Source organism: Coloeus monedula (assembly GCF_965178545.1).
Source record: "Coloeus monedula genome assembly, chromosome: 34".
NCBI lineage: Eukaryota > Metazoa > Chordata > Aves > Passeriformes > Corvidae > Coloeus > Coloeus monedula.
The window spans coordinates 1,275,627-1,287,668 of NC_138814.1; the positions used below are offsets into that span (position 1 = coordinate 1,275,627).

Here is a 12,042-nt window from a genome sequence, read left to right on the forward strand (position 1 = left end):
GCTCGTGTGCAAGGGCCGGGTGTGCGGTTCGGGGGGTGTTTGCACGCTCGTGTGCAAGGGCCGGGTGTGTGTGATTCTGGGGGTGTTTGCACACGCGTGTGCAAGGGCCGGTGTGCGGTTCGGGGGTGTTTGCACGCTCGTGTGAGCGCTGGGGAACCCCCAAATCCCCCCGGGGCTCCCCCAGGACCCCCCAAAACCCCCCAGACCCTTCAGGGACCCCCCTGAGCTCTCAATGGCCCCGTGGGGACCCCCCCAGACCCCTCCTGACCCCCCCGGGGACCCCCTCGGACACCCCCAGACCCCTCCTGAGCCCCCTGGACACCCCCAGACCCCTCCCGACCCATCTGGGGACCCCCAACCCCCCCCCAGTCTCCCATTTAGGACCCCTCCAAACCCCCCCAGACACCCCCAGACCCCTCCCGACCCATCTGGGGACCCCCAACCCCCCCCCAATCTCCCATTTAGGACCCCCCAAACCCCCCCTCCGGACCCCTCCCCTAAAACCCCTCTCTGCTCTCCCCAGTCTCCCCTGGGGACCCCTCCAGACCCCCCGGACACCCCCAGACCCCTCCAGACCCATCCGGGGACCCCCAGATCCCTCAGTCTCCCCTCCAGACCCCCCTGGACACCCCCAGACCCCTCCCGACCCATCTGGGGACCCCCAACCCCCCCCCAATCTCCCATTTAGGACCCCTCCAAACCCCCCCAGACACCCCCAGACCCCTCCAGACCCCCCTGGACACCCCCAGACACCCCCAGACCCATCTGGGGACCCCCAACCCCCCCCCCAATCTCCCATTTAGGACCCCCCCGGACCCCTCCCCTAACCCCCCTCTCTGCTCTCCCCAGCACCACCCGGGGCCCTGAAGCCGGCGATGCCCCTCGGCCATGGCGGCCCCGGCGCCCCCTTAGGATGGCCCGGCCGCGGCGTGGCTGGCCCCCGGCGGCGCCCGTCCTGCTGCTGCTGCTGCTGCTCGTGGCCACCTTGCCCTGGTTGCCGGCCACACCGGCGGCGGCGGCGGCGGTGCCCACGGCGTGCCCGGCCGCCTGCACGTGCAGCAACCAGGCGAGCCGGGTGATCTGCACGCGGCGCGAGCTGCTGGAGGTGCCGCAGAGCATCTCGGTGAACACGCGCTACCTGAACCTGCAGGAGAACCACATCCAGGTGATCCGCACCGACACCTTCAAGCACCTGCGGCACCTGGAGATCCTCCAGCTCAGCCGCAACCTGGTCCGCAAGGTGGAGGTGGGCGCCTTCAACGGGCTGCCCAACCTCAACACGCTGGAGCTCTTCGACAACCGCCTCACCACGGTGCCCACGCAGGCCTTCGAGTACCTGTCCAAGCTGCGCGAGCTGTGGCTGAGGAACAACCCCATCGAGAGCATCCCCAGCTACGCCTTCAACCGCGTGCCCTCGCTGCGCCGCCTCGACCTGGGCGAGCTCAAGCGCCTCGAGTACATCTCGGAGGCCGCCTTCGAGGGCCTGGTGAACCTGCGCTACCTCAACCTGGGCATGTGCAACCTCAAGGAGATCCCCAATCTGACGGCCTTGGTGCGGCTCGAGGAGTTGGAGCTGTCGGGCAACCGCCTGGGCCGGGTGCGGCCGGGTTCCTTCCAGGGCTTGGGCAGCCTGCGGAAGCTGTGGCTGATGCACGCGCGGGTGGCGGCGGTGGAGCGCAACGCCTTCGACGACCTGAAGGCGCTGGAGGAGCTGAACCTGGCGCACAACGAGCTGGCGTCGCTGCCGCACGACCTCTTCGCGCCGCTGCACCGGCTGGAGCGCGTGCACCTGCATCACAACCCCTGGCGCTGCGACTGCGACGTGCTGTGGCTCAGCTGGTGGCTGCGCGAGACCGTGCCCAGCAACACCAGCTGCTGCGCCCGCTGCCACGCGCCGCCGGCGCTGCGCGGCCGCTACCTGGGCGAGCTGGAGCCCGGCCACTTCACCTGCTACGCGCCGGTCATCGTGGAGCCGCCGGCGGATCTGAACGTCACCGAGGGGATGGCGGCCGAGCTCAAGTGCCGGACGGGCACGGCGATGACGTCGGTGAATTGGCTGACGCCCAACGGGACGCTGATGACGCACGGCTCGTACCGCGTGCGCATCTCGGTGCTGCACGACGGCACGCTCAACTTCACCAACGTCACCGTGCAGGACACCGGCCAGTACACCTGTATGGTCACCAACGCCGCCGGCAACACCACGGCCACCGCCACGCTCAACGTTTCGGCCGCCGACGCGGCTGCCGCGGCGGCCGCGGCGGCCGCGGCGGCTACCGGTTACACCTACTTCACCACGGTCACCGTGGAGACCACCGAGGGCGCCGGCGGCGACGAGCAAGCGCCTCAAACCCCCGCCGCGCCCACGGCGGCCGGCTGGGAACCGGCCGGCGCCTCCACGGCCGCTCCGGCCACTCGAGCCACCGGCAAACCCTTCACCGTGCCCATCACGGCGGCGGCGGCGGCCGGAGGCGGCGGCACCGGCGGCACCGGCGGCACCGGCGGCCTGCAGGACCTGGACGACGTCCTCAAGACCACCAAGATCATCATCGGCTGCTTCGTGGCCATCACCTTCATGGCCGCCGTCATGCTGGTGGCCTTCTACAAGCTACGCAAGCAGCACCAGCGCCACAAGCACCGCGGCGGCCCCGCGCGCGCCGTGGAGATCGTCAACGTCGAGGACGAGCTGGCCGGCGGCGGCGGCGGCACCGGAAGCGGCGGCGGCGGCACCGGAAGTGGAACCGGTGGGGGCTCGTCCGGGGACAGCCGGCTGGCGCTGCCGGCGCTGGAGCGCGAGCACCTGGACAGGTACGCGGCGCTGGCCGCGCACTACGGTGGCCCGGCGGCCGCGCTGGGCTGCGGGAAGACGCCGCTGCTCAACTCGGTGCACGAGCCGCTGCTGTTCAAGAGCCCGTCCAAGGAGAACGTGCAGGAGACGCAGATCTGAGAGAGGAGCCGGGAACAGAAAAAACCCCGGGGAAGCTCCTTGGGAATGGAGAGAGAGGAGAGGGAGAAAAATCCGGGATGAAAATGGGGGGGGGGGGGCGGAGAGCGTCCCCCCCCCCCCCTCCCCCACCCCGAAAAAAACTCAGCGCGACATCAGCACCAACCAACCCCCCCCCCGTGAAAGGGAGAATGGGAGCGGCCGTCCTATAGACACACAGAACCCCCCCCCGGCAGGAAGGATAATGGGATCGCCCAGCAGCAGCCCCCAAAAGGGCACCCCCCCAAAAAAATAATGGGGTAACCCCAAAAATGATGGGGCAGCCCCCTAAAAATGATGGGACACCCCCCAAAAATGATGGGACACCCCCCTAAAAATAATGGGGCACCCCCCAAAATGATGGGACACCCCCCTAAAATAATGGGGCGCCCCCCTAAAAATGATGGGACACCCCCCAAAAAATAATGGGGCACCCCCCTAAAAATGATGGGACACCCCCCTAAAATAATGGGGCACCCCCCTAAAAATGATGGGACACCCCCCAAAAATGATGGGACACCCCCCTAAAAATGATGGGGTACCCCCCTAAAATAATGGGACACCCCCCTAAAAATAATGGGGAACCCTAAAAAATGGGGGCGCCCCCAAAAACTAATGGGGGAACCCCAAAATAATGGGGGCAGCCCCAAAAAAATAATGGGGGTACCCCAAAAATAATGGGAGACCCCAAAATAAGGGGGGGACCCCCAAAAAAGGGGCACCCTCAAATAATGGGGGAACCCTAAAAAAATGGGGGCGCCGCCAAAATAACGGGGAGCCCCAAAATAATGGGGGACCCCAAAAAATAATGGGGGCACCTCCCAAATAAGGGGGGACCCCAAAATGTGATGGGGGGAGGACCCCAAAAATAATGGGGGACCCCAAAAATAATGGGAGCGGCCCCAAAAAATGGGGGGGACCCCAAAAGAATGGGGGCTCCCCCCAAAAAATATTGGGGCCACCCCTCCCCCCGCCTTGAAAATTTGGGGGAGGTTCTGATGAAATCGGGGCGGGGGGGGGGAAACTCCCCAAAAAATTTGGGGGGGAACTGGTGAAAAAATATGGGGGAACCCCCCCCCCCCCAAAAAAAAAATTAGGGGGAACCCCCCCCGCCCCCACCCGGAACTGTGGAACTGCGACCCCCGGGAAAGGGGGGGGGGGCAGAGGGGACCCCCCCCCAAAAAATGGGGGTGGGACCCCCCCCAAAAGAACAGAGCCGGATGTGACCCCCCCCCAAAAAAAAATTGGGGGGATGGGACCCCCCTAAAGCACGGACCTGGGTGTGACCCCCCCCAAAAAAAGGGGGTGTGGGACCCCCCCCCGAAACCACGGACATGGAGAGGAGCCCCCCAAAAATGGGGGGGGGGGGGCGTGGAGTGGGACCCTCCCCCCAAAAACCACGGACATGGAACGACCCCACCCCCAAAAATGGGGGAGGGGGGGTGGGGGATCCCCCTCCCCCCCCCCCACCGCGGACTTGGAGCGACCCCACCCCAAAAAATGGGGGGGGGGGGGCGTGGGACCCGCCCCTCCCCCCCCAGCGGACTCAGAGTTGCCCCTCCCCCCCCCCCCAAAAATAGGAGAGGGACTGTGGGGACCCCCCCCCAAATTAAGATCTGACCCCTCCCCCCCCAAAAAATGGGGGTGGGGTCACGGGACCCCCCCCAACCCCAAATCTGCCCCACCCCCCAAATTGGGGGGGGGGAGGGGAGGAGCGACCCCCTCAGCCCCTCCCCCCAAAATGAAAGGACCCCCCCTCAAATTCAGATCGGACCCTCCCCCCCCCCCAAAAAAAAGAAGGGGTGGGGGAGGGGCCCCCAAAAATTTGGGGGGGGGGTGTCCTGGGGAGGGGGGTGCAAAGTGGGGGGAGGGGCGGGGGTCTCTCCTAAGCCCCTCCCCCTCCCCCCTTTTCTCGCGCCGGGGGGGGGGGGGGAGGGGTTTTTTTGGGGGGGTGGGGGAGGGGGAGGGGAGGGTGGGGAGGGGCGGAGGTGGGGGAGGGGCTGGGGGGTGGGGGAGGGGCTGGGGGAGGGGCTGGGGGGGTGGGGGAGGGGATTTTTTAAATTCGCCGCGGCCGAAAAGCGAAATTTTCCTACTTTAATAAAAACCCAGCGGGTGTTTCCAAGGGCCCGCGCCGGGGGGAGGGGGCGAGCGGGGGTTTTGGGGGGGTTTGGGGTGATTTGGGGTGATTTTGGGTGGGTTTGGGGTGATTTGGGGTCGGTTTTGGGTGATTTTAGGGCGGGTTTGGGGTGATTTGGGGTGATTTTAGGGTGGGTTTTGGGTGATTTTGGGGTGGGTTTGGGGTGATTTTAGGGTGGGTTTTGGGTGATTTGGGGTGATTTTGGGGTGGGCTTGGGGTGATTTTGGGGTGGGTTTGGGGTGATTTTGGGTGATTTTAGGGTGGGTTTGGGGTGATTTTAGGGTGGGTTTTGGGTGATTTGGGGTCGGTTTTGGGTGGGTTTGGGGTGATTTTAGGGTGGGTTTGGGTGGGTTTGGGTGATTTTAGGGTGGGTTTTGGGTGATTTGGGGTCGGTTTTGGGTGGGTTTGGGGTGATTTTGGGTAGGTTTGGGGTGGGTTTAGGGCGATTTTAGGGTGGCTTTGGGGTGGTTTGGGGTGATTTTGGGTGATTTTAGGGTGGGTTTGGGGTGGGTTTAGGGTCGGTTTTGGGTGGGTTTGGGGTGATTTTGGGTGGGTTTAGGGCGATTTTAGGGTGGGTTTGGGTGGTTTTGGGTGGTTTTGGGTGATTTTAGGGTGGGTTTGGGGTGGGTTTAGGGTCGGTTTGGGTGATTTTAGGGTGGGTTTTGAGTGATTTGGGGTCGGTTTTGGGTGGGTTTGGGGTGATTTTGGGTGATTTTAGGGTGATTTGGGGTGGTTTAGGGTGGGTTTTGGGGGGGTTGGGGGGGTTTAGGGTGATTTTAGGGTGGGTTTGGGGGGATTTGGGCGGTTTGAGGTGACTTTTGGGGTGGGTTTTGGGTGATTTGGGGTCGGTTTTGGGTGGGTTTGGGGTGATTTGGGGTGATTCTGGGTGATTTTAGGGTGGGTTTGGGGTGGTTTAGGGTGGGTTTAGGGTGATTTGGGGGGGTTCGGGGGGTTTAGGGTGATTTTAGGGTGGGTTTGGGGGGATTTGGGCGGTTTGGGATGATTTTGGGTGGTTTTAGGGTGGGTTTGGGGTGATTTTGGGTGGGTTTGGGGGGTTTTGGGTGGTTTAGGGTCGGTTTGGGGTGATCTGGGGTGATTTTAATGGTGGGTTTGGGGTGGTTTAGGGTGGTTTTAGGGTGGCTTTGGGGTGGTTTTGGGTGGTTTTGGGGGGTTTAGGGTGATTTTGGGTGGATTTGGGGTGGTTTTAGGGTGATTTGGGGTGGTTTTAGGGTGGTTTGAGGTGGGTTTTAGGGTGATTTTAGGGTGGGTTTGGGGGGGTTTTGGGTGGTTTAGGGTCGGTTTGGGGGAGTTTGGGGTGATTTTAGGGTGGGTTTGGGGTGGTTTTGGCGCATTTTTGGCCGGTTTTAGGGTGGGTTTGGGTGGGTTTAGGGGGAGTTTGGGTGGTTTAGGGTGGGTTTGGGGTGGTTTTGGGTGGTTTAGGGTGGGTTTGGGGGAGTTTGTGGTGATCTGGGGTGATTTTAATGGCGGGTTTGGGGTGATTTTGGGTGATTTTAGGGTTGTTTTGGGGTGGTTTTGGCGCATTTTTGGCCGGTTTTAGGGTGGGTTTGCGGTGGGTTTAGGGCGATTTTAGGGTGGGTTTGGGTGCTTTAGGGTGGTTTTAGGGCGGTTTTAGGGTGGTTTTGGGTGGTTTAGGGTCGGTTTGGGGTGGTTTGGGGGGATTTTGGGTGATTTTGGGTGATTTTTGGGGGGTTTGGGGTGGTTTTAGGATGGGTTTGTGACGAGTTTGTGGTGGTTTTGGGTGGGTTTAGGGTGGTTTTGGGGCGGTTTTGGGTGGTTTTGGCATGTTTGAGGTGTGGGGTTTTGGATGCATTTGGGATTTGGGGTTTTGGGTGGTTTTGGGGGGGGGGTTGGGGTGATTTGGGGGGGTTTGAGGTGTGGGATTGGAGTGGAATTGGGTTCGATGGAATTGGGGGGATTTGGGGGTGGTTTTAGGGTGATTTTGGGGTGGTTTCGGTGTGTCTGAGATGTGGGGGAGTTTGGGGAGGGGATTGGGTGAGTTTGGGGTGGGTTTGGGTCATTTTGGGCGTGGTTTGGGGTTATTTGGGGTGGTTTTGGGTGGGTTTGGGGTTGTTTGGGGTGGTTTTGGGTGGGTTTTGGGTGGGTTTGGGGTTATTTGGGGTGGTTTTGGGTGGGTTTGAGGTGGTTTTGGGGTGGTTTTGGGTCGCTTTGGGGGTTACTTGGGGTGGTTTGGGGTGGGTTTAGGGTGGTTTGGGGTTATTTGGGGGTTATTTGAGGTGGTTTTGGGGTTATTTGAGGTGGTTTTGGGTGGTTTTGGGGTGGGTTTAGGGTGGTTTTGGGGTTATTTGAGGTGGTTTGGGGTGGGTTTAGGGTGGTTTTGGGGTTATTTGGGTGGGTTTAGGGTGGTTTGGGGTTATTTGAGGTGGTTTTGTGGTTGGTTGTGGTGTTTTTGGTGGGTTTGAGGTGGTTTTGGGGTGGTTTTGGGTCTCTTTGGGGGTTACTTGGGGTGGTTTGGGGTGGGTTTAGGGTGGTTTGGGGTTATTTGGGGGTTATTTGAGGTGGTTTTGGGGTTGTTTGGGGTGGTTTTGGGGTTATTTGGGGTGGGTTTGAGGTGGGTTTAGGGTGGTTGGGGGGGATTTAGGTGGTTTTGAGTGGGTTTAGGGTGGTTTGGGGGTTATTTGGGGTGGTTTAGGGTGGTTTGGGGTTATTTGGGATTATTTGGGGTGGTTTGGGGTAGTTTTGGGTGGGTTTGGGGTGGTTTTGGGGTTATTTGAGGTGGTTTGGGGTGGTTTTGGGTGGGTTTAGGGTGGTTTTGGGGTTATTTGAGGTGGTTTTGTGGTTGGTTGGGGTGGTTTTGGTGTGTTTTGGGTGAGTTTGAGGTGGTTTTGGGTCGTTTGGGGGGTTCTTTGCGGTGGGTTTGGGTGGGTTTTGGGTGGTTTGGGGTTATTTGGGGTGGTTTTGGTGTTGTTTGGGGTGGGTTTAGGGTGGTTTGGGGTGGATTTAGGTGGTTTTGAGTGGGTTTAGGGTGGTTTGGGATTATTTGAGGTGGTTTTGGGGTGGTTTGGGGGTGATTTGGGGTGGGTTTATGGTGGTTTGGGGTTATTTGGGGTGGTTTTGGGTGGGTTTGAGTGGTTTTTGGGTGGTTTGGGGTTGTTTGGTTTTTGAGTGGTTTTGGGGTTATTTGAGGTGGTTTGGGGTGGGTTTAGGGCGGTTTTGGGGTTATTTGGGGTGGTTTTGGGGTTGTTTGTGGTGGTTTTGGGGTGTTTTGGGTGGGTTTGAGTGGGTTTGGGGTGGTTTAGGCCTGGGTTTGAGTAGTTTTGGGTGGGTTTAGGGTGGTTTGGGGTTATTTGCGGTGGTTTTGGGGTGGTTTTGGGTGGTTTTTGAGTGGTTTTGGGTGGATTTTAAGTGGTTTTGGGGCGATTTTGGGGTGTGAATGACCCAGGGCTGCGGTGCCCCTTGTGTGTCCTCGGTGTGGTCACGGCGTCATTGGGCCGAGAATGTGCCAGAAACGCCCCCAAAATACCCCAAAACCGCCCCCAAAAAATTCCCCAAAACACACCCCCGAATCACCCCTCAAAGTCCCCAAAACCCACCCCAAAAAATGCATCAAAACCACCCCAAAAATACCCCAAAACCACCCCAAAGATGCATCAAAAAAGCGGCACCAAGAACACCCCAAAAACTCCGCAGAAGCCACGCCAAAAATACCCCAAAATCCACACCAAAACCTCCCTAAATTACCCCAAAATACCCTAAAAAAGCCCTAAAACCGCCGCAAAATCCCCCAAAAGACCCCCAAACCCCCAAATGACCCCAAAACCACCCCAAAATTATCCTAAAACCACCCCAAAATACCCTAAAATCGCCCCAAAACCCCCACGAAATCTCCCAAGAGCCGCCCAAAAAACCCCAAAACCACCCCCAAAATTGCCCCAAAATCTCCCCAAATCCCTCCAAAAATGCCCCAGAACAGCCAAAAATACCCAAAAAATACCCTAAAACCCCAAAACTGCCGCAAAACCCCCCAAACCCGCCCACAACCACCCCAAAAACTCCCGAAACCACCCCAAAAACTCCCTAAATTACCCTAAAATCACCCCCAACCCCCCACGAAATGCCCCAAATCCCCCCAAATTACCCCAAAATCCCCCCAAACCACCCCAAAACCTCCCTAAATTACCCTAAAATCACCCCAAAACCCCCCAAACGCCCCTAAGTTACCCCAAAATCCCCCAAACCACCCCAAAAACTCCCAAACCCGCCCCAAAATACCCCCAAATGCCCCCAAACCTCCCTAAATTACCCAAAAATACCCCAAAACCCCCACGAAATCCCCAAAATCCCCCCAAACCACCCCAAAAACTCCCTAAATTACCCTAAAATCACCCCAAAAATCTCCAAACGCCCCTAAATTACCCCAAAATCCCCCCAAACCGCCCCAAAAAACTCCCTAAATTGCCCCGAAAGCGCCCCAAAACCTCCCTAAATTAACCTAAAATCACCCCCAAACCCCCACGAAATCCCCGAAATCCCCCCAAATTACCCCAAAATCCCCCCAAACCGCCCCAAAACCTCCCAAAAATACCCCAAAACCTCCCTAAATTACCCCAAAATCACCCCGAAATCCCCCAAACCACCACGAAATCCCCCAAATTACCCCCAAATTACCCCAAAATCTCCCCAAACCACCCCAAAACCTCCCAAAAATAACCCAAAACCACCCCAAAATGCCCCCAAACCCCCCCAAATTACCCCAAAATCTCCCCAAAACCCCCAACCCCCCCTCCCCCCGCCGCCGTTGCCATGGGAACGGAGGGGGGGGGGGCGCTGCGGATGCGCCGTTGCCATGGGAACGGCGCGGAGGGGGGGGAAGGTGGAAGGGCACTGCGGCGTTGCCATGGCGACAGCGGCGCGGGGGGAGGGGGAGCCGCCGTGGGAACGGCGGGGAGAGCGGTTGCCATGGTAACGGGGGCGGGGAGGAGGGAGGGCGGTTTCCATGGCAACGGGGGGGCGCGGAGGGAGGGGCGGTTGCCGGGGGAATGGCGGGGGGGGGGGAGGGGAAGGAGGGGGCGGGGAAATCCCCCCCCCCCCAAAAAATGGGGACCCCCCCCAAAAAGGGACCCAGGGGTGCGACCCCCCCCCAAAATCTGGGGACCCCTCCCCAAAATTGGGGTCCCAGGGTTGGGACCCCCCCTCAAAATTGGGGACCCCTCCCCAAATTGGGGTCCCAAGGGTGCGACCCCCCCCAAAATAAAGGGGACTCAGGGCTGCGACCCCCCCCAAAAATGGGGACCCCCCCTCAAATTTGGGGTCCCAAGGGTGCGACCCCCCCCAAAAACATTGGAGACCCCCCCAAAAAAGGGACCCTGGGGTGCAACCCCCCCCAAAAATGCGACCCCCCCCCAAAATAAAGGGGACTCAGGGCTGCGACCCCTCCCCAAAATTTGGGGTTCCAAGGGTGCGACCCCCCCCAAAAATGGGACCCCTCCCCAAAATTGGGGTCCTTGGAGTGCGACCCCTCCCCCAAAAAAGCGTCCCTGGGGTGCGACCCCCACCCCCCCAAAAAGTGGGGACCCCCCCCAAAATTTGGGGTCCCAAGGGTGCGACCCCTCCCCAAAAAATCTGGAGACCCCCCCCCCAAAAAGGGACCCCCCCCAAAATTTGGGGACCCAAGGGTGCGACCCCCCCAAAACATTGGAGACCCCCCCCAAAAAAGGGACCCTGGGGTGCGACCCCCACCCCCCCAAAAAGTGGGGACCCCTCCCCAAATTGGGGTCCCAAAGGAGCGACCCCTCCCCAAAAAATTTGAGACCCCTCCCCAAAAAAGGGACCCCTCCCCCAAATTTGGGGTCCCTGGAGTGCGACCCCTCCCCAAAAAAGAGACCCCTCCCCAAAAAAAGCGTCCCAGGGGTGCGACCCCCACCCCCCCAAAAAGTGGGGACCCCTCCCCAAAATTGGGGTCCCCGGGTTGGGACCCCCCCTCAAAATTGGGGTCCCAAGGGTGCGACCGCCCCCAAAAACATTGGAGACCCCCCCAAAAAAGTGGGGACCCCTCCCCAAAATTTGGGGTCCCAGGGGTGCGACCCCCCCCAAAACATTGGAGACCCCTCCCCAAAAAGGGACCCTGGGGTGCGACCCCCCTCAAAATTGGGGTCCCAAGGGTGCGACCCCCCCCAAAAAGGGACCCCTCCCCAAAATTTGGGTCCCCGGGTTGGGACCCCCCCTCAAAATTGGGGACCCCTCCCAAATTGGGGTCCCAGGGGTGCGACCCCCCCCCAAAAAAAGTGGGAACCCCCCCAAAAAAGCGTCCCAGGGGTGCGACCCCCACCCCCCAAAAAATGGGGACCCCCCCCAAAAATTGGAGTCCCAAGGGTGCGACCCCTCCCCAAAAAATCTGGAGACCCCCCCCAAAAAAGGGACCCCTCCCCCAAATTTGGGGTCCCTGGAGTGCGACCCCTCCCCAAAAAAAGCGTCCCTGGGGTGCGACCCCCACCCCCCCAAAAAGTGGGGACCCCTCCCCAAAATTGGGGTCCCCGGGTTGGGACCCCCCCTCAAAATTGGGGTCCCAAGGGTGCGACCGCCCCCAAAAACATTGGAGACCCCCCCAAAAAAGTGGGGACCCCTCCCCAAAATTTGGGGTCCCTGGGGTGCGACCCCCCCTCAAAATTGGGGTCCCAAGGGTGCGACCCCCCCCAAAAAGGGGCCCCTCCCCAAAATTGGGGTCCCCGGGTTGGGACCCCCCCCTTAAAATTGGGGACCCCCCCAAATTGGGGTCCCTGGGGTGCGACCCCTCCCCAAATTTGGCCCCTCCCCCCCCCGGCCCCTCCCCCCCCGGAAGTGCCCGGATCGCTGCGGGGGGGGGAGGGGCGGGGGGGGCAAAGGGCGCGCGGTGGGGGAGGGGAGCGAGCGGTAATTAGCGGCGGTGGGGTTAATTAGGGGGGGT

The 12,042-nt window shown here is 60.5% G+C and overlaps 1 protein-coding gene across 1 annotated transcript; it reads left to right on the forward strand.

Moving 5' to 3' along the window:
• Positions 1-913: 913 nt before the first annotated feature.
• LRRC4B (leucine rich repeat containing 4B) lies at positions 914-2,947 on the forward strand (the record flags this gene model as incomplete). Its single annotated transcript, XM_082299860.1, has 1 exon — positions 914-2,947. One exon carries the CDS (start codon positions 914-916, stop codon positions 2,945-2,947), a length of 2,034 nt encoding a protein of 677 aa, XP_082155986.1.
• Between the last annotated feature and the right edge of the window lie 9,095 nt (positions 2,948-12,042).